The 25,411-nt window shown below is 38.1% G+C and overlaps 1 protein-coding gene across 39 annotated transcripts in view; it reads left to right on the top strand.

The window, feature by feature from the left end:
• The window catches only part of MEF2C (myocyte enhancer factor 2C), a 158,465-nt gene that overhangs the window by 50,404 nt on the left and 82,650 nt on the right, over nucleotides 1-25,411 (top strand). For 19 of the 39 annotated variants that reach the window (XM_043546642.1, XM_043546623.1, XM_037903209.1 and 16 more), the window contains one exon: nucleotides 23,463-23,659. In XM_043546642.1, coding sequence (XP_043402577.1) covers nucleotides 23,606-23,659 — 54 coding nt within the window. In that variant the 5' untranslated portion in view covers nucleotides 23,463-23,605. Of the gene's footprint in view, nucleotides 1-8,633; nucleotides 8,688-19,682; nucleotides 19,887-21,356; nucleotides 21,499-22,266; nucleotides 22,286-23,462; nucleotides 23,660-25,411 lie in introns of those variants that run through there. The other 20 variants (XM_043546621.1, XM_043546636.1, XM_037903211.2 and 17 more) reach the window with 8 other exon arrangements.

Below are 25,411 nucleotides of genomic sequence, written 5' to 3'. Positions count from 1 at the left end.
ATTGTGACATAAAGACAGTTTTGCACTTCTTCCACTCCTTGGTTCTTGTGCCAAACAAACACAACTCAAGAGTCAAACCCCATAGATGGTACTGTTATGTGTCAGATTGTGATATTTAAACTTCAGGGAAGCTTTTTGACATTTTGTAAAATGTGATTAGAGTACTTCAGTAAATTCAAGATGCACATTGCTACATTATGGAATGGTCCTTTGACCTGGCTTGCAGATAAAGGATTGTCTAGCCAGATATTTGGGAAAGTGTTGGGAATTGTGGACAGCTATAGTTCTGATTTATTTCCTCTCAATTTCTGCTCTTTTTATCTCATATCTGTGGCACTCCTACTTACCTTTTCAGCATCCCAGGTGTGAGATTCTACATTGCGAACTGTAATAAGAATGAGCAATAATCCTTCCATTGCTAAAAAGAAAAGGAGTACTTGTGGCACCTTAGAGACTAACCAGTTTATTTGAGCATGAGCTTTCGTGAGCTACAGCTCACTTCATCGGATGCATAGCATATCGTGGAAACTGCAGAAGTGCTGGAGGTGACCCACCTTGATTATCATGCGCATTATAAAGAGGGGTTTCAAAGGGGGATGGGCTGTTGCCAGCAGGAGAGTGAATTTGTATGTGTGTGTGTGGGGGGGGAAAGGGTGAGAAAACCTGGATTTGTGCTGGAAATGGCTCTACTTGCTGTTGCCAGCGGGGGAGTGAGGTGGGAGGAAGTTTTGTTTCATGGTCTCTGTGTGTATATAATGTCTTCTGCAGTTTCCACGATATGCTATGCATCCGATGAAGTGAGCTGTAGCTCACGAAAGCTCATGCTCAAATAAACTGGTTAGTCTCTAAGGTGCCACAAGTACTCCTTTTCTTTTTACGAATACAGACTAACACGGCTGTTACTCTGAAACCTTCCATTGCTGTATCTTAATCCATGATGCCCTAATTCTGCAAAACTAGAAAGTATCATCTTCGACACTTCTTGTATTGGATCTCTCCAGGAAAGTTTTCATCTAGTGTATTGTGTTGATTTTGAACCTTATATTTACTTTTATTTCCTTTTGCTCATAACTCTTGTGTGCTCTAGAGCTTACTCCATTAACTCTGAAGAAGCAGTTGATTCCGATGAAATGGAAAAATCCACGGTTGGAAGCAAAGGAGGAAAAAAATTCCATCGACTCTCCTCCCTATAACTCCTTCCTATGGAATACCTGGACCCCACCAGCAAACCACACAGATCTCTCGCAAACTGCTGTCTTTATCTACAGTCAGACTTTGTGGGCCACCTCCCTCCTCAGTGGCAATAGATTAACATCCCTGTGGCAACTATAGCTGTGTAGCATACATGACAAATTAATATTAGGAAATATTACTAATTAATAATAACTAATTATGCATTTTAGCACTCTTTCAGTGCAGTGCGGTAGATGGAAACAAGGAAGAACATAAAATCTGACTAGCGAGCTCTTTACTGACCACTAATAATAGCTCTGTGGATCATTAATGGTTCATAGACTACAGTTTGAGAACCTCTATTCTAAGAGGTTGTTGCAAACAGTGGCCGATAAGGGTAATTTCTCACCTGTGTATATGGTTTCTCTGTGTCCTAAAGAAATTGGATTTCATGTACCAGACGTACTAACTGGGTTGTATTACCAAGAAATTACAGCTTCTAGCATTCCTCTTTCTCAGAATGCCTATGCAAGATATGGGGAGACGCCCAAGAAAGGGGGAGGCTTCCCCTTCTCAGCTGCATATCTGAATGGAGAAGTTTCTTCTCTGCCCTGTGTATGGTGTCAAAACCAACTGGGTAGAGTGAATTTTCACTTCCACTTCTTTAGCAGGGTCTGTGTATGTCTCTTGTTGATGCATTCCTCTGCCAATGAGAATTTGTTCTCTTGGAGACTGTCTTCTCTTGCTTGTGACTTCTGAACAGAACAAATAATTGATCTTACCTTCTAGTCAAAAATGTTCTTTTCTGATAAATCCCACTAGTCCTGCTTAACGGTCACACAATAGAGTCTCCCTTCCTGTTGTTAGAATGTGGACACAAAGTGGGCAGTGATGCCTTCTGGTTCAAATGAAATTGGAATCCTAATTTGGGTTAAAAGTAACATATTTGAAGTGAAACATGTTTGGATGGAAAACTAGATAAGGAAACCCTGCTGCACAAAAAGGGGTTTCAACTTTTCTACCTGTCTGGCTGAAAACACTGAACCAGGAACACCATTGTTAAGGAACCTTTTTGAGACACCCATAAAAAGGCTTTGAAGGAGATTTCTAAAAATGCCGAGTATTAGAATAATTCTCAAGGAGGAAATGGTGACCTGATATGAAAAATACCATTTGCTAAAAGTTATCAGGCATCTGACTACTTCAGGGACCAATATCACAGTTACTTCTCAGGTTATTGAAGGTTTTAACCTCTGCTTTCAGAGTAACAACATTGAGACCCTATCTAGCACATTCTGAATAATAAAACATCTGACATTTCTGAATGTTGAGACTTTCCACAAGGTCCAGTTTGTGGATATGTTTTATTGAAAGAAACAATATGAACACAAAGGAGAATATAAAAGGGCAGTAATAACATTGGGCATTTCAGATGTGCATTTTCAATAGCCATGTTATGAGACACAGATAATTGGGATTGCTATGCAACATTTGTCCATGATATAATAGTAAACCATCTCACAGGAGCAATCAGCAGGGAAGAAGAAGTATGGAACTCACAATGAGCTTGGGCTACCATGACCTCCTGGGCCAGTCATGAACTATCAGACTCATGGTAACCTATTTGCTGGACAGCTTCTCTGTACTGCCTAAACTAAGAAGGAAAGGGTGTATATATGAAGGGCTGACTGTCCAAGCAGTAAAGACAGAATCTTCTCTTCGGCTGTTTACACTTCCTAGTCTGCCTTCTAGTTCATACTCATGTAATGAAGTGCCCCTGCTGTGATCCTCTCTCCCCTGACTTAATAACAGAAATTACACAGGACACAACTCCCCTTGCCTCAGATTTGTGCAACTGAGTTTGTTGGCATGGCAACTCAATACTTCAGCTACTGGAATGGATTGCCATAATCCCTAGGAGATTGATCTTTGCCTGGATCAGGAACCTCTGCACCTCCTTTGCCATTCTTTTGTCCCTCTCTGATTGGTGGAGGCATTGTCCATCTATCTCAGGACTACTCGCCTGACCAGGAATGTACTGAAATGGGAAAGGGCATTTTGCTTTCCCTTGATCTGCAAGCAGTGGATTTTATAACCTCTTTTGAGTGGACAATGATAATTTTACCTATGTGTGAGCCCACTTGAGACACCCACAGAACGCTGAGAATATACAAATGATTGTTGCCTGGGCACCAATGTGAACGCTAAGAAAAATTCTGAGAGAATGTCCAGGATCCATAGGTCTGTGATAGTATGTGTGAAGCCCGAAAGCTCAGATAGAAGTATATGCCATGACACCTTCATACAGGAACGTTCCTTGGTCTGGAATTGGTCTCGGTTTTGACGAAAAACACTGGACTGAATGAAATGAGATTGTATCTTTTCTGGCCTTTAGGACTTGTCTTTTCAGTATATAACACTATTATATCACTTGATGTTAGAATTGAGTTAACTTAGACTTATCCTGAGGAATTGCAACTGACAGGTTAACTGTGAGGGATAAGCCAGGGTACTTTCATTATGCTCTTACCAAAACTTATCCAAAGAGGGAGTTCTAGGACATCATAAGTGGTGTCACAATGAAAAATAAGCTCTCATTTTTGAAAGAGAAACTGAAGTAGGCATGACCCCTTGTATTTTTGTGGAATCTTGGTTCTGTATTGTAACTGAAGCAGCGCTGAAATGGAGTAGAACATTGTATACATGACAGTCCTGAGTTAGCTACCTGCACTCTCAAAGGCTCTTTTTCATAGTGTTTGATGGCATCATGGGGTATATGGCTCCCTCCACCAATATGATGGTACTACAAAAAACTCCCAAAGTTACAGCCAGTAAGTTGGAGGAGGAAGAGGAGGAAGTGTGAATGTTTTTCTTTGAGTTAAGTATTCATTTCTGAAATACACTTGAAAAGGAGTCCTATCCGTATTTGCTCTTTCTATGTTCTTTTCCTGAAAAGAGTGATGAAAGAGAAAGATCTTGCTGACCTTAGAAATTGGTATTCTGCTATTAATAGAAATGCTTTCTAATTGTATAGTACCTACTGAGCTCAAAACACTTTATTAATATTAATTAATTAAGCCTCCAAGCTACCTGTGAGATAAGCAATGGGTATATAATGATCAGTGCACCTAGCTCTAAAAATGCAACCACCTTTAGGGTGGAACATTGCAGTTGCTTAATATCACACAGCGACACAACATTTGTCAAGGTCAGGAAGCAAAGAGTGTCTTATTCAATTGCATGAGAATTTAGGTGGGCAGAATATAGTAACTCAAGTTGGAATTCAGCCAGGACACCGGAGTTAACATCCGTAACCTTTTGGTTTTAGATTTCATTTGAAGCACTGTCTCCTATATCAGTATAGTGTCCTCTAACACCATTGATTCAAGATTGTATCAGATGGGAATGCAACTCGCCACTTCCTGTATTACCTACTTGTTTTTTTGGAGGTCTCTCATTCAAATACAATTAATTAATTAAACTGAGTAATGGCCAGAGGCCATGGGGGGCCCATTGTGGTAGGTGCTATATGAACACATAGAAAGAGACAGTCCCACCTCTGAAGAACGTACATTCTTCAAAGTTGACCCAGCCTGACCCTGATTGGCTTTTGAGAACTGACAAGATCACAACATATGGTATAGCTGCAGGGGGTCAGGAAAGTGTCTCTTGCATTAGCCAGGGCTGGCCATATATCACTCAGATTAAGAGTAATTGACACCTGTTTAATTGAGGCTGACAGGTCATGAAAAAGATGAGCATCTAATCTTGCGGTTTTACCTGGGAGAGGAGTTCCTTACTGAAATAGGGCTGAAGAAATAGAGGCAAATATACTATCCTTCTATATATAATTCTGTCTTGACATGGAGCATGATTTGTTTCTGGCAGGTTAAAAGTCTGTTTCCTTTTGACAGAACCCAACCCTTTTTCCAGACACAGTAGGAGCAACAATATTGGAACTCCTGGGGCATTGGCTAAACATCCTTATTCAGATCCTTTGCTCCTGCTCTGGAATGACAAAGCCAGGGGCTGGGTTTGGACTGCGGCTTCCAAACTAAAATAGCCTCAGAATCTGCTTTTCTTTTCTTTTTTTTCTGTTTTGTGAGATCAGTCAGCTTCTACACATCTGAAGCACAAAGAGACCTCTGGCACATTAGCTTGCAGAAATATTTCTGCATATTCCATGACACTGAAACTGAAATTTCATCTTCTCTAACTTGTCTGCTATGGATGGGATGCTGCATTTCCTCTCCGTCATTTTTTCAGTCAGGCAGCTGAAATACCACATTGGCTAGGACCATCAAATGACAGGTCCCTGCTCTTCTACCCCCAATGCTTCTTACCTGCAGAACAGAATGTCATAAGGCTGCAAGAATCAATTTATGTAGGCTTACATCCAGACCACCAATCTTTAGCTCCCTTTCTTCTTATTGAGAATTATCTCTGTAGGATCAGACTGCAATGAGGCTGCCAAAGACAAACTACTGTGGCATGCAACCAGGCCATCCACCCTCTTAACTTCTTGTGCTAAATGTGAGAGGTTTCAGCAGGAGTCACTGACTTACTGGTGAGTGTCTCTCTTCTGAAGAAGCTGCTACATGAACTGGAACAAATTATTTAGGAATCTAACATCAAAGGCAAAACAGACAATAAATATAAAAATAAAGTTTCTGGCCTATAAACAGTCCCAAAACCACACTAAACGGGAAAAAACAGCAAGAGAATTGCTTCCATCTACTGGAGCCAAAAAACAACTGACGAGTGAGCTCCTAATAAAAGGAGAGTGATATCATTTTTGATCAGATTATGCTTCTCTCCAGCAGCTGGAGAGATGGAAAAGTAAATCTTTGGGCTGGTATAGAATGCTGCTGGATAATTCAAAATGACTTAAAAGTATCCTTCTAGGCTTTCAAGGGCCTGGGATTTCTATCTGAGAAAGTGCAAAGTAGCTCTAGTTAGTTATTATAGAACATTTGCAGCCGATTCTGTAGCTGTTCCATGGAAAGTCTGTGGAATTGAGCCCTTAATTCCTAACTGTCCATCCTGAGTAGACATAATATATTTTGTTTTTACTGGTGTTAACATTTGTATGTTAGGCTATTGGAGAGTCAGTATTTTTTGAATCATAAAAGGACAATAGCAGACCACTCCTTTCATCTTTGTAATCCCTTGTTACCATGCAGGCTTTATCCAGCTGTGATGATCTGTGGCTTTCCACGCCATGGTTAGTCAGGTTCCTGGCTCCAGAGCCTCCCAACCTATTTTGCTGGCCAGCAGCAGAAGCTATTTCCTTTGCTGAAGCAGGATGCTGCTGCAAAGATCTGCAGAGGGGAATAATAAGCTATCCACCCTCCTATCTGCTTTTCTCCTACAAAACTCCCAAACCACCTCCTCCATTTAAAAAAAAAAATCAACCTTATAAATCCTCAGTACTCTGGAAAAACTACAAGAATCTACATAAGGGTGCTTTTGGACATTCAAATTGGCCCTTCAGCATCCAAATGTCTATTTAGTTTCAGAATCTAAGACCTTGAGCCTATTCCCGTTGAAGTCACTGGTAAAATTGTCATTGACTTGCAGAGGTACAACATTCGGCAAATGGCACAGCACTGGATACCCTAACTTAGGGACCCTGTTTTCAAACTTGAGGAACTGGTTATTAAAATAATTGGAAAAAGAGCTATAAACTCCTTCCCAAATTAGGTTACAATGTGCCATAAGTGGCATTCATGCATTCAGAGGTCATCGCTGAATGATCTTAATTAGGCCCTAAGATAAGGCCTAAAACAAGAATAGATAGGAAAATGAACATGTTTAAAGTACTTGCTTTTATAGAATTTGTTAAATCTGAAGTAAAAAAGACCATAGTGTAGATTTCTCATCATGAGATATTACAATAACTAAACAACACATAACATCTGATTATCTGTGTGCTTGGAAAACATAAAAGGAGTACTTGTGGCACCTTAGAGACTAACCAATTTATTTCTGCATAAGCTTTCGTGAGCTACAGCTCACTTCATCGGATGCATCCAATGAATGCATCTAATGAAGTGAGCTGTAGCTCACGAAAGCTTATGCTCAAATAAATTGGTTAGTCTCTAAGGTGCCACAAGTACTCCTTTTCTTTTTGCGAATACAGACTAACACGGCTGCTACTCTGAAACTTGGAAAACATGTTCCTTAAAAGCACTGGATTTTGAAATTTATTTTTACTTTTTCTTGGTCTAATTGTAAATTTCTCTGACTATAGCTACACAGAAAGAAAAGTTAACGTTACAGAACAGGAAATCACTCTGTGAGACAGTATTTCCTTGGTATGGGTAACACTTGCTTTTTGATACTGTGTTCTTAGGGTTGGCAGCAATTTTATTAAGCAATTTTATTTTCAAGAATAAAGAGCAAATTTAAAGCTGCGTTCTCTAAACCTTGTAGTGTGGTTGCACAGGAAATTGTCAGAGGAAATATAATCGAAAAAAAAAACCCGTAGTATTTGTCTGTGTTTTGTTTATTTTACCATTTATGAAGCACTACTTGAACTGCACCTTGAATTTTATTATTTCTGTTTAAAAAAAACTCTACGGGCAGAATTGTGTTTTCATTATTAGCTGTAACAATGCTGTTAGTATTAACGTGTTCTGTCCGGTCTTTTTGTCTATTCATTCCAGAATGAAAATTAATCTGTTTAGCTAGAGGCTACATAGTTTACTGTCATTAGTTGGGGACAGTCAAAGATATGTGACTGTTTCAACTGCAGAGGAGCTTTGGGATTTTCATCTATTGCTGAGATCTTAATCAAATATGTTACTGAGAGTCTGTGAACACACCCTTGGGGGGGGGGGAACAGTATAACCCAAAGATTATTCAAGCTATTTTAATAAAAAATATATGTGTAATGTTTCATTTCTGCCTAAGTTTAATGTAATAAAGCACTGTAGAGGATGTTAGTAAATTTTACACTTATAAATGGGATTAGAACTTGGCTAGTGCAAGAAAAGGCAGAAATGTTGAGCAATTTTAGGTCCTTCTCTCAAAAAAACAGACACACGTGCTTTGCTTTAAACACTGTGACTTCTCAGTGTATAAAGTTAAGCATGTACAGAAGTCTCTCTAATCGGGACCTAAGAAGCCATGGCATAGTTGTAACAGATGGTTGAGCCCCACCGCAGTAAGCAATGTTTTAAGAGACTGATCTTCCCATGATGAGTGAAGAACACATGCACGCACACTACACGCTCTAGCATTAATGGATGCTACATTGATGAATCTTCAGTGTTTCAGTGGGAAAATAGACCACTTTCAAACCTATTCTATTTTTGTGGACAGCACTGGGTTTCCATGCTATCAGTGTTACTGTTTTAATCAACGTGAGATTTTTTGTTTGTTTTACTGAATATTAATTAAAACCACATTTTAAAATGAATTAACTAAAAACTTTGTCTTTACTGGGTTTCTTTCAGAAAGAAAGCGAGGAAACATTTCCTTTTACAATACTATGTCTTCACACACACACGGTAAAATAGATTATTTTAAAATTACTGAGGCTACTGATTGGTACATAATGATGTAAACGTTATAAAAGAAAAAATATCTTAAAAAAACAAACAAACCCATCCTAATCACTCAGTGTAACCACAAAATTCAGCCCGACACCTGCAGAGGTCAGGCAAGGTTCCCCACCCCATCTCCCCAGTGTCTTCTAGTGGTGTTTTTTTTTTTTCACATCTGCTGCCTCTGAAGCATCAGGCATGGCCATGGCTGGAGGTGGGACATTGGATAGAGAGGGCCAGGGCTCTGAGGTGGCACCAAGCATTCTCACTTTGAGGTGCTTCGCTGGCTAGTCCTTTTTCACATGCTCAGGGTCTGACTGATCACGATATATGGGGTCAGGAAGGAGTATTCCCCCAGATTAGATTGACAGTGACCTGGGAGGAGGGGTTGCCTTCCTCCACAGCATTGGGTGTAGATCACTTGCCAGGATTATCTGGGTATCTCTCATTTAATCATATCCCTGTCATTGCAGGGACCTCAGGCACTTGTCCTCCTCAGTCCCTCCTATTCTGTGCCCGTGGCCCATAATAGTCTAATCTCCAGTGGACTGTAATATTTTGGCCTAATTTGGGTTGTTGGGTTTAGTGTGTGGGTGCTCGGTGCTGTTGGTGCCTGCGATATGCAAGAGGTCAGACTGGATGATCTGGTGGTCCCTTCTGTCCATAGGGTCTGTGACTCTAAAGGTTTATCCATGCAAAGGACCTAGAATGGAGATTTATCAAGAAACGGTTTAGAAAACATAGGGGTCAGTTATATCACAGTCAGCGTAAAAAGTGTTAGCAAAGCACTAAGCTCCATTTCCCACACATATACACACATTCAGAACACACATTTTGTTTTATGTTGTGCATATCTTTATTTTAACGATAGCTGAGGACCAGATTCTTATCTCATTTTCCTCAGTGTAACTACAAAATAACTTAATCTGTTGAGTAGAGTTACTCTGAAGTTGCTGCAGTGTAACTGAGATCACACTCCTGGCCCTGAGGCAGCCGTGCAGTTTCACAGAACTGTATTTTTGTAAAGATAAAGGACAGGCTGTGTTTTCAGAGGAATGTCTTGACAACAAAGTGCATCACTGAAGGCCACCTCACTCACAATGAAGGTCTGTATTTTAAAATAGACTAAAACAAAACAACTGCTGTGTTTTGGCAAAGGTCTTAACTATTTACAGCACTACGTAAGAATAGTAAATAGTACTTCAGTACCCAGATTGCCCTAGCTGTAACCCCAAACCTGGAAGAAATACTATAATTACGTTTTTACATGTTTTTAAAACATAGTAGCCATTGTCAGTTTAAATATTCTGAAGCCCAGCCTGATACTGCCTTTTAAAAATGCAGAATTTTGATTTCCGACAGCTGCATTGGGTCTTAAATCATATATTATCTTTATGGAGCTTTTTGCTAACATATGTTAATTGGCTGTTTTCTCTGACAAATTATGAACTCTTACTTTGATGAGGTTCAATTGCAATCATGTTGAAGTTGAATACGTAGAGTTTCCAGCCCCCGCTGGCTCCTCAAACCACTACAAACATCTGCACGTCACTGCAGTGCTGAGTAATGGCAGGATTTGGGTTGGTCTGATTTCTCTACAGATTTTTTTCCACAGGATATTTTCAGCTCTTTGCACTAAATCTGTTTCTGGGTTTGCCCTTTTTAGCAGAAGTATGTTCTAAAATTAACATCATGTCTTATATAAGATCATCAGAATACAATGAGAAATAATTTACAGCACAATACATTCAGAATCTGTTTTGATTGTACTGAAACTTGAGTGCAGTTGGTTGAAATGAAGGATCAGTCATTATTCATGCTCCATGTTACAGTTAACATTTGTTGGGGTCATGTAGAATTTGTGGGAGCATAAGTGGTAACTGTGTTTAAAAGTCAGTATGTTTTATTTTCTGATCAATTGCATTAGTAGATCAAGTGTTTGAGATTAGTTTTATTTTTAGAAAACTGGGAAGTACTGTATCTATTTTGTGATTTTTTTTCACTAAGAAAATGGTGTTTCCCTTCTGGAGAGGAAACATATGTCTGATTATGTTTTGCATAACCTTTGCACATCTTCCTACCAGTAAACGAAAGATTGTATTGCAATTTCAGTGTCTTTGTATCTCCTTCATGTCTAAGTACTATTGTGATTACATTTGTTAAGCATGTAATGAAAAGAATAACAAATAGAAAACACATTTTCCAGCATGGTTAATGAGTTAAAAGATATGGAACCAGTCTTTCTCTGAGCGTTTTTTAGTTTTTACATACTACTGTGATGGCACAATCTGACAATACTATTAGTTGTTTATAACTCATTCATTTCAAGCATTGCAACATACAGCATTTGTTGCATGATGATAAGTTATCATGCACAGTATGTAGAGAAATACAAGAATACATGTATTTAAAAAGAGGGAAAGAAATGTAGTCATTAAGTGATTTGAACATCATCCTTTTAAAAACTGTGTCAAACAATGTCAATTGCATTGCAATTAATTTAGCAGAACATCACATGGTTCAGCCTTGACCTAAAGCAAATGGCTATAGATAAATCTGTCCTATTTCTTCTTCAAAGCAAAAGATGGGGGTTAAATTTTGAGGCAGGTGTTAGAGTTTAGAATAAGGAGAGCCAGATGTGAATAGAAGCTACTTCAGTCTCATGAGGCTGGTTATAATTCAGACCTTTCCCTGGGGTAGCACACAATCAATGAGTTCCAAATCCTGGGGCTACCTGCATTTATGTGAAGGCATGGGAACATTGCTTTACAACTGACTACTGAACATATGTGAAAAAATTAGAGCAGAAATTAAGGGTAAAAAAGGTTAATTTCAGAAGTTACTCGTGAGCACCATGTTCCTTTGAAGCTGTTGGAATTAAGATGATTTCTGAGAGGAAAATATTGAAATGAGGAAAGTGTTTTTGTAAGAGCATTGTAAACAATCTAAAAATTATGCTATGGCTATTAAATAGTTTTCTCTAATCACTGTTGTTTAAACATATCCTGTGTTTTAAAGGAAGCAGTATGTAGGTCATATGCAGCACAAGTGACTACATTTATGGATTTCTCTTTGCTAGCATCTAAGTGAATTGAAACAGGGAAGACTTAGAAGGGGATGACTTCAGAATTGTTGTCAATACTTTAGTGTGTCTGCACTGTAAATTGATACATTGTGTCTTGAGTTAGTCTACACAATAGCATTCAGTTCCACTTGATAGGACTAGCTTAATTGGCTTTAAGAAAATAAAGCAAGGTAAAGAAAGATGTACACGTGAAAGAGAGGACTTGGCATTTTATTGGATTTTGAGGCCTGTGAGCCATGTGTCTTAATTGGGGCCAGTTGGGATCAGTTAATAATTGCTGTCAGAAGATCAAATTTAATTCTCTTTATAAAAAGACCACAGTGGGACAGAGTTAAACAAATTGTCATCTGAGGTTTCAAATGAACAAAGCTTTAATTAGGTTGATAAGGATGCTGTAAGAGAGAGAGAGAGAGAGAAAAACAGGAAATTGATGAATGTGCTATGTACCATGTTGGGCCATGTATGACAGTACTGTCAAATATCTTTATTTTGAGAGGATACATGTTAACATATAGGGTTATTTTGCTAGTATATGTATCTAAATGCTTTTGACAAATAATATAATTCAAAACTTTTTGATCTTAAACAATTCGGACTCGAGATTGTGACTATTAAACTTTTGCTATCTGCTTTAGCTTAGGGAGCAGCTTCATATATTTGTGTACTTTCTCATTATCTGTGCCAGATGAAAATTGCAGAACCTATTTATTAATTATATTCAGCATATCTGTAGCTTATGACAAATATTCAAATTAACTAATTAGTCCTCAGAACACTTGTATAAGATAGGTATTATCCCCATTTTATGGATGGGGAAAATGAAAGCAAATTCCCAGATGACTTAATTTATTAGTGGCAGATGCAAGATTAGAAGTCAGGAGTGGCTGCCTTTCAGCCTTGGGCATGCTCTTCTATACTGTGCTGCCTTTCAGCTTTACTGCAGTTTTCTGTTTCTAAGACTATCTTATCAAAAATTACTTTGTATATCAATACATTTATAAAGTGCTTTTTCTGATTAAACATAATGTACATTCAAGGCCACAAAAAAGATTAGCTAATGTATCTTTTTATTGATTTTGTTTTGTTTTTGTTCAGCTTACTCCTATGATGATAATAATGCTATGTTAACGATGATCCATTAAGAAAAAAATAGTCTTTCCAGATGGAATGGAGATTAGTAACCAAGTGCAGTTTGTTTGCCAAGGATGAAATCCACAAAGGTACTTAGGTGCCTATATCCCATTTTTAGGCACCTCTGTGATCCACAAAACTCCTGCTTGGATGCAACCTAACCTCATAGGCCCCTAACCTTGCTCAGCACCCAAGTTTTTGCCTCTCAGCATGCATGCTGCAGCTTCATTCTACGTTCCTGGGTACCTATTTCCCTCCTGAGCCTGTGCACTGCTGCCTCGCGCTAGGCGTCCACCTAAGCCCCAGAGCAATTCTCAAACCGGGAATAGGCGTTCAGCTGCCTTAATTTCATATGGGGACCTGATCCATTAGGTGAGCTCAAAGGCTGCCTATTGGGTCAGGTCCCTCCGGCGAGTTTACACAAAGTGGTGGTGGGGGGGGTGATGATTTTCCCATATAATCTTTAGCACAGTGGTTACTGTACTCACCTAGGATCTGGTTCAAGTCCTCGGCCCCTCTCTCTCCCTGCTGGAGGGGTAGAATGAATTTAAACAGGGATTAGGTGGTTCTCAGGTGTGTGCTTTACACACTGGACTATGGGCTATTCTCATGTTGGGTTTCCCTCAGTCTTTCCACTATAATTAAATAATTGAATATTAATTGGGCAAGTGAAGGAATTAGAATGGCTCTGAGAGGCAACGGACCTCTCTTCAAATCCATTTTTCCCCTTGGGAGGAAGGGGACTTGAACTGAATTTCTCCCACATCCTAGGTGAGTACTAAGCTACAGGTTATAAGGGAGGTTCTCCCTCCCTCTCGCGCCTTTTGTTTTTTGGGTGGGAGGGTCCAAAACATGACTTAGGTGTCTGAACACCTATCTTCCCCCAATTCACGGATCATGAGCAGAGATAGATTCCTAAATTCAGGGTACAGGGAGGCACCTATCTCTGAGAGAGGGATAGGGCTTAGCACAGACATCCTTCATTGGTGTGTCCCATTGGCTAGTTTAGGTGTCTCCCTGTCTAGTGGGCTGGCTTTGTGGATTGCAGTCTAAAGTGCCTCTCTCTCCCCTTTTGTTGTATGTAAGCCTAGGTGCCTAACTCAGGCTTTGTGGATCACAGTGTTGTTCCTGTGATTTTCTAGGTGTTGCAATGCCTAAGTCCCTTTGTAGATCTGGGCCTAAAAGCAGTAACAACAAAGCAGCAAGATTTCCTTGTACAAATGAAGTGTATTTTGTATATCAATCTTCAGGTGATATTTGTCAGGGATGTTGACTTTTTGCATTAGATGTTGCCAAACATGCTTTGGGGATGGGGGTGGGGGATGAGGGGGTGGAGGTTAAAAAAAGTAACCAGCTGCATGTGCAATGGAGTGGTTACAGCTGGGGATCTGTAGACAGGCTGTGATGCTAGATAGTGGCTTTTATACTTGCAGACAATGTTGGGTTTACCTTTGTGGTAAACACCTTCTGAACCAGTAGAAATTTGCTTCTTCAACCCTTGAGGTGAAAACTGCTAGACATCAGTTCTGTGAAGAATTAGAAGAACAAATCATCATATGGAAAGTATAAATTAGTTACCTAATGTAATTCGCAAAGACTAAATAAGAACTATGATGTGCTTGAGCAGCATGCTAAATTAGGTGTTTGTTTGATGCCTTTTTAACTGATTCAAGATGGATCTTAGGTATCTAGAGTGTCTTTCTTTAACCCTTTAGAATACTGAAGTGTAATAATCAATGTTCTGGATTGAGTTACTGAAGACAAATGCATATGTCTTAAGCTTCTCCATCTCTGCCTCTCACCCACACAGCTGCTGCTTGCTCCCTTCCTCCCCTCCAAAATACCCATAGCCCACACTTCCAATGCAAAGCACCAGAAGATGTCCCCACCCCAAAGCAGGCCAACATTCTCAGGCTCCTTGCCGACTGCTTCTTAGTTTCTTAGATCCATGTCTCTGCTTTCCCCCACTGCCAACGCCACACTGTTTTTCCCCCTCTTCTGGCATGATCTTTTCATGCATCTCTTCTTTGCTGGTACCCACACAGAGGGAGATATCAGGAGCTGCTGAAGGGGGAGGTGAGTCATTTCAGGAGGCCAGTCGTGCAGAGGAGCTAGGTAGCTTTGGAAGGTAAGGGATGGTGCAGGACTCACTCCACCAAATATACCTATTTATCCTGCCTCTCAGTAGCCAAAATCCTTCCTCCTTCTGGAACAGTACCCTGCTGGAACCTAAAAACCCAGGAGAAGAGGAAGATCCTGAATAACATACACATGGAGAATAGCTCATGTCCTAAGGCTTAAATGGGATATCAAAATTATCACATGGTTATATTGGCATCACTGCATGAATTTGGCTTTTTGTTTTTTAAAGGAACAGACACATTGTGACTTCAGATGTTATTAAAATTGTGTATATTTCACCTGTTTAAAAGAGGTGTTCTATCCTAATTTCTGAGCTGCATAGTAAAAAGAACCTGTTTCACAGACAAAAGCAGATTTCTCACCCCTATTTAACTAAGAGCTGGTGTTTTCAGAGCAGTATTTTGTATTAGCTTTATTAAATACCTGACATACCTTTCATCTCCTTTTGTCCTTGGAAAAAATATGTTAAAATGGGAATGGAAGTCTTAATGTAGAATTTTCAGCTGTTGTGGTTATTGGGAAGAAGGAGATAGTTGCCCTGTCATTTCTGCATTTTAATCCTCAGCTGTCTCCAGGCAGATAGTTGAGTTTGGAAAGCTTCGTAGTTTTTATACCCCTGCTACGTTTGTCAAATTAACACTTCTGTAGAATAAACTATCAGGGCTGCGCACCATCTGCAATTTGTGATTTGCCTTGTTAATGACAATGATGATAGAATAAATGAACAGTTAGCATCTCAGCACACTATCCACCGTATTATGCAGACTACTTTATATTTTAGGAAGACCACAGTTTAATACCTGACATTAATAGTGGGATCAGGTACTATGGTCACCTCACCTTTGTCTCCTTTGTCTGTCTTGTCCTCGTCCGTTTCTCCACAAACAGAAGTCAACGGCACCCCAAGGTACTATGGTAAAAAACAAGTTTCTGGAGTTGAATACAAAAAATGAACGGGACAGTCTTCTGTTTGCTTGTTCTCTGCTAAGAAAGGAAGTGCCACATATAAGATATGCCAGCTATCTTAGGTTGTAGGAACAAAATAACAAAAATAACTGGATGAAAGTTATGTCTTTTAGGTCTGTGCTGTAGGAAAACATTCCTTTTTCTATGAACAATCGTAGTTCTGGATCTGATTCTTCTCTCACTTACACTAGTATAAATGAGAAGTAACTCCACAGAAATTAGTGGAGTTATGTTGGTGTAAAACTACAGTTAGGGAAGAATCAGGCCCTGGGAGATGACTCAGAGATATAGAAGATTCTATGTCTCTGTGTGGGGGTGGGGGTGGAGGAGCCATCTAAAAAAGATTTGTATTTGGTGCAAAAAATGATCTAATAGAGCACCAAAATATGTTCATTAAGAGTCAGGCTTCTCAAGTGGAATGAGATAACTGCAAGTTATTATACAATATATATATACTATACAGGAACCATATTGTGCCCCTGTGGAGAAATACCAATGGAGGGGCAAGGAAACTGTGCAGTGACCCTTGAGGACCCCATTGTGGGTGCAGGATTTGCCTTTCCATGGAAGAAAGCAGGGGTTCTTGCTTATGAACCCCCTGGATCTCCCAAGGTTTGCTCAGATTTTGAGGATCCTCTCAGGTACCAGGTCTCTGCCATCTCCCCATTTCCCTAGCAGCACAGTTTCAGTGCAGCCACTGTGATAGAAACTCCCCAGACAGTGCCAACCGTGAGACACCTCTTTAGGGGGTTCATCAGTACAGTGCATGTGCATCAGTAATGTTAATACAGTCCTAGACTGTCTCACCTCTACCTTACCATTCCAACAAATGTCCTGTTCATCCCATCTCCCTCCAGTTGCAGATTATTGGATTCACACAGAGCCCCTGCACAGGATCTAGGGGAAAGGAACATAATTGCTACAGAGATTGCTACCGCTGAACCCCCGATCTCTTTCTGCACAGAGAAGGGAGATCCACAATTTGAGGATCCCATTCTCATGCCAATCCTTAGAACACAATCTGTCCCTAAATTTAGAAACTTGCTGCGCTACTTATAGGCTGGGCTCATTAGGCGGTGTATCGACATAGATTAGTTTAGGCCAGACTCCAGATTTAATATTACCTGCAACCTGTTTTCACATGTTTTCAGCCCCAAATGGCAGCAGTTTCACAGTACCTGTACTAGTTCCTCTCATGCTTTTTTCACCATTTTGGGCTCAAATCCTATCAGAGTGCGATGAAAATGAACATCTAATCTCATATGATTTCAGCAACACCCACACTGGAACGTGAAAATAGACCCCTTCCGGTTTGGCATCTGACTTGGAACAAAATCATGGGGAGCAGTTTAGATCCAGGGATCAAAAATCACCTCAGACATTTGAAAGGGCCAGAGTCAAGGTTCTGGCTTTGCCCTTCTCTAGTTCCCAGGTAGCTTGGTGGTGATGTGTTCCATCATTTTTAGAACTTGGGAAGTGAGACTGTATTATGAACTCTTGACTAGGCAAGCTCTAAAACAGTATTGATCAAGAAGAAAGCAGCTCAGCTTCCCTCTCAGCTAGAGGAATAATGCAACAAAAATATAAGGGATAAGGAGTCCAAAGTGAAATGGAGGGATTTTCCAGGCAACATGGCTATATTCAGGAACACATCAGACATGCAGTCAGACATCAATAAGAATAATAACTAGGCTATTTCTTTTGAAGTGGAGACTGTTGAAAATAAAGTAGACAGGTTCTGCTCCCCCTTAAAATAAATAAATAAATAAATAGAGAAAATATTAATTAGGTAAGAAATCTTATAAATTCAGCAGGTACCTTCAAAATCAGTAGTAAAATTAGTAAAATCAGCATATCTAGATAAATGATTAAAGTTTTCTCTTAAAATGATAATGAATCATCTAAATATGAGAGAGAATTGATTTTGCAGCTGGTGACCCTGTGGCTATTTTGCCATTTACTGAATGCACAGCTAGCATTCTGTAGTTTACTTTTTGTTAAAAATTATGCCAGCTTTTAGAAAAATAATGTGTAAAGGATATGTTAAAACTGGTTAAGTTTTACTTTACAAAAGACATTTTACCTCAGATAAGATAAACAAATGAAAGGATCAATAGAATTCTTGCACTCACTAGTCCATGCATCATGTTTAATGTTTTTTCAGTATTACATATGCTAGCTTCAGTAGTCTATATTTGTATGTTATGACTCTGCTATGATTTAAAAGTTTTTCTTATGCTTCCTGTAGAAAAATGCACGCTCTCCTGAGATAAATTTAGCAGATTAGAATGAATTCCCTCCCACAACTTTTAATGTGGTATTCTGACCATAAGATCAAAACACATAAATGTAGGTTATGTTCAATTTCAAAATCAGAGTGTTGTGGACAGCTGTTTGAAATCTTAAAATGACTCATTCATTTGTTGCATGGCTTCTTGCCCAAATGAACCATACAGTAGAGTGCACTATTTCTGTATCACAGTTATATTGCAACAATGATGACATGAAATATGTAAATCTGTTATAAAAAGTTGCTGTTAATCAGCCAGATTCTGCCCTCAGTTACACTCACACAATCACATAAAATCTTAAGGGCGAAATTTACCACTGGTGATATCTCTGTTGACCTCGGTAGAATTATATCAGAGACAAATTTGACCGAATGAGATTGCTCAGTGAAGAATTTGGCCCAGTGACTTTTGCTCTTGTTCTATGTCTATTGCAATACTAAACAGTACAGGGTGGGGGATTCAAAACCATCTTTATTTGATCCCATGAATCTCTTTTTAAAATGGGATAGCTCTTTTTATCTGTACATTGTGCCTGATCATCCAGTCCTTGTTCAGGTAAAATTTCAGTGGGAGTTTTGTTTGAATAAGGACTGGGGATTAACTGTTGGGTGTTTTTTGTTGTTGTTGTTGTTGTTTTGGGGGGGGCTCATTGTTTTAATTAAAGAAAACAAAATTTTCTCTGACACATCATTTTCGGCATTATCGGTATATTTAGCTCTTTCTTTAGGGCCTAATGGAAAGCTTATAAATTATGTCAATGTAAAGACTCCAATTGATTGCAGTGGACTTTTGGATCAGGCCTTTATCTGTCAAGGTAAAGGATTTTTTTTTACAGCATTTCTCATTTCTTTACATTTTTTGATAATATACAGGCTGTTCTGGGAATTTTTTTTTATTTTAAATCTAATAAGCCTACTAAAGAAGCCTGCTGCCTAGGAAAAGAGAAAAATCTTTATGACAAGTCTGTTTCTTTTGTAATGAAACCATGAAAACTTTAATCAGTGACACATTTTAGCTAAGTTTTTCTGGGGTCACCTTCTTGTTTATAAATTAACTATTTTGATTCTCGTATTTAGATACTCCTTACTATCCTTTCTGTGACTTGTTCAAAGAACTCTGTCTGGGGTGTTGCAGCAGTACAGATTCAGACAGTACTGTTCGGAGAAGGAAGTGGAGAGTTTTGGTTCCCATTTTGCACTTCTGGAACAGTTTAGGGAAGGAAGCACCTTTACACCTTTTATTGTTCGTGGTTGCTGACATCATATCCTTCCCTGACCACTCTGTGCGTGTTTCCTGCCATTCTATCAAGATTCTTCTGTGTTGCAGGGAGAGAAGGGGAGAGTTTGTGTGTGTGTGTGTGTGTGTGAGAGAGAGAGAGAGAGAGAGAGAGAGAGAATGAGAGGGGGGAGTGGTTGACTGATCTGCAGCATTTGTCCTTTACAACTTATTCCTTTTTTTGAGGCTCAAATCACTCTTCCATCAGCTATCTCTGCCTGTGCTAAATCATAAAGTGAACAGAAGCCCGCCAAAATGAAGTTCCTCTTTTTAGTAAGCAGTCTGATTTTTTTATGTTTGGGTTTGCAAAAAAGAGAGAAAAAATGCTGAAGACTGTAACTCCACAGGATTTAACTCTGACTTTTTTTTTTAAATGCAGATTGTTTACATGTAACTATGTCATTACGTTGGAAGTTTTCTTTTATGTGGAAAGTTATTTCAGCGAGGCTTCTGGAATTATTTTAAGTCCCTTTGGGTAATGAAAGCCTGCAGGACTAGCTTGAGTTTTGTACTACTTGCAAGTTTTCTACTTAGTGTGCTTTATTTGCATTTGGAAAATATAATTTGATCAGTTAACAGGAACTTCAAAAATTTAATACCATAAACTGTATTCCTGCAGGAATATCCAAAAAGTATCATGAGCATTACTGAAATTCCTAGAGCAGGTGAAGGGCAATTGATAATATCCATAATTCTTTGCATTCTGGTTGACACAAAAGTTGTCAGTCCTTTGAAAGTTATGACCCATGAATCAGATATACTGATTTACTCATCTCAAGATACATTATATTTCATCCAAATAGTTGCTTTTATATATGTTTGGTGTGGGGGGGGGAGGAGGGTGTACAGACACTCATATGTGAAATATACAGTTTAGAACTATATATGTGTATGTTGCTATATATTTATATGTATGTATATAAATATAGAGACAGATGCACAAAATACTAGATATCACAATTTATTTGTTTTTGCAATAAAAATAACAAATTATAGAAAGGCAAGAAATTCACTAAACAAGATCAGTCACTTTTATTTGTCATTAGATGAGTAAACAAAAAGCAATCAGGAGAGTAAACAAAAAGCACCTTCAGGTGAATTCAGTAAAAGGTAACCTGTTGCCTTTAGGTAACACTTCTTGCATTTCTGTGTAATTTTGAGATACATATCTATGTATGGGATCCCATTAATTTCTTCTCCCTCCGACATCCTGTAAATAATGCGCTACCTTCCGCATTTGTTTTTTCTTCCTAATAGATTGTTTCTTGAAACTATGGGACAAATTTTGCTCTGAGTTACACTAATGTAAATTTGGTGTAGTCAGTGAATTTGACATCCATGTAACTGAGGGCAGAATTTAGCCCCAAAAGCATTGTGTGACTATTTTAAGAATAGTTTGTTGTGCCATTGAGTATTAAGAGTTCCATACTCTGAGTTATCTATAAAAGTTTTTGTTATTTGAAAGATTGGTGTGAAATGTGGAACTGATAACTGTGTGGGAGAGGGGCTCACCATATTGTTATTTCACCAGGAGCTGGCTGTGCTCTTCCGAGTAGATTTTCAACATTCACTGATTTTTCTGCACTCATTCAGCTTCAGAATCTTGATCTGTAAAGCAGCTCTCATCCTTGCTAACCCTGTCACCACTTTTCTAATCTGTCCACCCTGACCTTCCACCTTGAAGTGACTAAGAGCTTAGGCAGGCGTAGTGCTGTAAGCCGATAGTGCCACCAGCTTCAGTTGAATGAAAGGAAAGGAAATTGTTCCATATGCATTTGCTATGGATTAGTGTATTGGCTTACTGTTACAGAGAAAGCCTGTTAGACTCCTTTGGGTCCTGCATGTGCATGGGAAACACCACTTTAACTTGCTCTTTGTATCGGAGGTAAGACTATAGGAAAAACAGGAAAGAAACCCAGTCCAAGGAAATTTAAGACCGTTTCTAAAAATAGCCTGGGTTTGTTTGTCAACAGTGAATATCAGATGGGACTATGGCTCCTAGATTTGTTTAGAAAAAAGTTTGTATAAATACATTTTAAATAACTTGTTTTAATTCACTGTTTGGCACATCTAGTTTTTTATGGTTAATATGGTCTGGTGACTGTCATTTTAAGTAGTAAAAAGATTGCTGAACTGTTTCCAATGGGCAAAAAAGCTACAGAAATACTTGTGCACTTTATTTGGTGGCATCACAAATTACTCCATCTTGCATGCCATATACTGTAAAATAACATTGATTAGCGATATACAAAGGCATTCAGGTATAGACAATATTAGGATCTAAACCTTGTTTAATCCAGCAGAATTGATTAAATCATAATAGCTAGTTAAAAAATTATAATCAGCTGATTATCTTTTACCTATGATCTCAACTCTTCTTAAGGTGATAAAATACTGAACAGCTTCAAATTAAATAAGTACAAAGAAAATCAAGAGAGAACTGAAGATCAGACAGAGTGATGTCCAGCTTTTCTACCTCAGTAGCTTTGAATCAGAGCCAAATAATGGATTTAATGGCCAGGACATCGGCTTAGTGTTACATAACATATTGTGGGAATTTATCAAGTTGGCTGTGAGAGCACCAGCTTAAAATAAACAAGAAAACTCCAATTTGTTGTAAAATTGGTAAATTTGGACGAATGAAGAAATACTTTTAGTATAATGGAACTGAGGTAAAAGTGGTGATGCACTAATCATTTTTTATTGAATCCTTTTTAGATTGCGGGATTTTTTTTTGAAGTGTTTACAAATACTCTGTGCTGTCACACTCAGCTAATAATTATGGTAAATCTTAAGGGTGATAAGAGACAAAAGGAATATTTATATTATATGAATTTTATTGCCAGATTTAACATAATTTGTGTATGAACTTTTCCAAAAGTTTTTCTTGTCTTTTGTTTTGTTTGGTTAAATAATGTTTTGCAAGCCTTTAGAATTACTCCTGAAGTTTATGGCATTTTGTGGCATTTTATGGAACATTTTCTGTTATTTTGTCATGTATTTATATATTTACTCTAACAGTTTTTAATTGTATAATGCAACTAGTTTTTGTAAAGTGCAGAGGACTAATATGTGGGCTTGTTGTCAGAAATGTGAAAATACTAATTCAAAACATTCTTTACTGAGAAACTCTTCCTATTATTCCGTTCTGCATAGATGAAATACCTTATGCAAATATTCTCAAATGGAAAAATTCACGTTAGCTAGTTACGTACCTGTGGTATAGATAGTTTAGAACATACTTTGAAATGTAGTGGGATAAAGAAGTACTACTTTTCTTTTAAAGTATTTTAAGTAGTACTTGAAATAACTGTATGTTTTTTTAAAGAATGAGATTAAAGGATTTAGATTTAAACTAGCTGACATTTCTCATATATCAAATAGCACTTTAATAATGGTCCATCCTATTTGCATAATGAGGGGCGTTATCACCTCTGCTGTCAAAACACAAGATTGTTTTCCCTTCAGGAATGAATTAGCTGGCCTACTTAGCATACACAGGTACAGAAAGGTTCGTTAACTCTCTTATTTAGGTAATTTTTCATATTAGCACAATGAATGATATTTTTAAAATAGAGATACCTAAATCCATGAAAATTATGGAGACGTGCATTTCAGTCATCTTAATCATTTCTTGAAAGATTTGTGGGATCATGTATAACTATGAAAATAAACTTTCAGGTTACTACTATTAATATTGTCTTATTTACTTTATAACTGCAAAATAATTTGCTTGTACACTAGATTATAATTAAGGAACTTGGTAAACTCCCTGTGGTAACTTTTATCTATTTAGCTGGCAGTTTTTATCAGTTTTATAGTAAGAGTTTATTTCTTTTGTGTGCTTAGCAGGAACGGATGCAGGGGTCTGTGAACTGAGTAGTGCAAGTGCTGAAGAGGGAGATTTGTTTTGAGGAAACGGGAAAGAGGAAGAAAAGAGAAGGAAAAAATACATAATTTCAGGGACGAGAGAGAGAAGAAAAACGGGGACTATGGGGAGAAAAAAGATTCAGATCACAAGGATTATGGATGAACGTAACAGACAGGTGAGTAGCAAAAATTACTGCTTGTATTGGAGCTTCATCTTATAGTATATTGCTGGTGTGGCTTACACAAGGCATTGATAATAAAGAAGATAAAGATTTTTAGAAATATTTTTACCTTGTGTTACACAATATATGAATAAATGAATATTTAAGGTGCTTTTGGAAACATCAAGATGTCTGACTTGTATATTTTTAAAGTTTATTAATATGTTACAGTTTGGGGTTTGGAGACATAGGCCCTGATCCTGCAAAGACTTATGTGCATGCTTAACTGTACACACACTAGGAGCAGTCCCATTGACTCATGCACAATGCATAAAGTTAAGCATGACTGCAAATCTTTGCAGGATCCAGGCCATAGCACCTAATCCTGCAAACCCTTATACACATGAACAACTTTATTTGCATGAGGAGTCGCACTGAACTCAGTGAAACACCTCACATGTGTAAAATGATTCATGTATGTGCATTTTGGCACAACTGAGTTCTTATCTATGGTACAGGAAAGTACTTGTTCATATATGTTGAAGTCTTTGCTGCTTGTGTGTTGGACATGGATTTTGAAAGAGATCTGCACATCATAATGTGGCTTAATAATCAAGACCTAATAATGCTGGTATGTTGCATGCACCATGAAACAAAGACTCTATACTGATATTGGCTGGAAATAAGTCTGCCAGGGTCAGTCACCTCTTTTTTTTTTCTTTTTTTTTAATGTGCTGGACACTCTGATACCAAATATTAACAGCAGTACATCCACTGGTTAAATGTGATCATAAGCCAAAATTAATGTTTCTCTATTTTAAGAAAAATAAAAGTCTCACTATTCAGTGTCCTGAATTAAAATCTGTCAATGTATACTTAATTTGTACCTGAGATATTGTACTAAGATTTGAGGCACACAAATACAGAAATAAGATACATAACATTATTGAACAGTATGACTAGTTGCCTATTAAGAGTGTGGCTACAGTTTAGGATTACCCTACTGTAATTATTTTCTATACCTCAAAAAGCATTTAGTACTCGGTTAATGTTAATACACTAATTACATGTACTTGATGTCTTGATGTATTATTTTCTTTGTATATGCAAATTTGTATGATAGGAAATTATTATGTTGTCTTTAGGGCTTAAAGTCTCATAATACCATCCACAAGCAACCCAGTAGAGGAATGATCTAAAATTTTTGTTTTCAAGCGTGTCTTCCATTGAATTTGTAAGCGCTGTAGTATGAGCATGCCTTGTACTCTCCGTGGCAGAAAATCGAGTTTAAAAAGCAAACAATGCTAGGATTTATGATGGATACAGTCTGTGTTTTCCCTACAGGTTGCTTATTGCTGTGGGCCAAGCCAGAAAGCAATAATTCTGTCAATATAAAACCACCATATTTGTTTTAATTGGTCTGTAGCTTGAAATTGAAATTAAAGTTGAAATATTGAAGTGGATGTGTCATTAACCATTTAGACACTGGCTGTTCTGGCCAATACCATATTACCACAATTTCTTCCAAAGCATGTCTGAATTAACATGTTGTAAATAAAGCTACATAATTTTGCCATTAGTAACATTAATTTATACTGTAGCTTTAGTATCCACTTTCATGTGTTAATAGAAGAAGCCAATAGAGGACTTCATTCTCCAGTGCTGTCAATCTTGCACCTTTCATGAGGAGTAAATTTACTTAAAAAATAAATAATACAGATCTTTAAATCATTTACTGTAGTACTCCAAGATTTTTAACACCAGTTC

This window comes from Chelonia mydas, chromosome 5, assembly GCF_015237465.2.
Source record: "Chelonia mydas isolate rCheMyd1 chromosome 5, rCheMyd1.pri.v2, whole genome shotgun sequence".
In the NCBI taxonomy this organism is placed as follows: Eukaryota; Metazoa; Chordata; order Testudines; family Cheloniidae; genus Chelonia; species Chelonia mydas.
The sequence above is the reverse complement of the archived record's forward strand: the minus strand, read 5'-3'. Positions and strand labels throughout refer to the sequence as shown.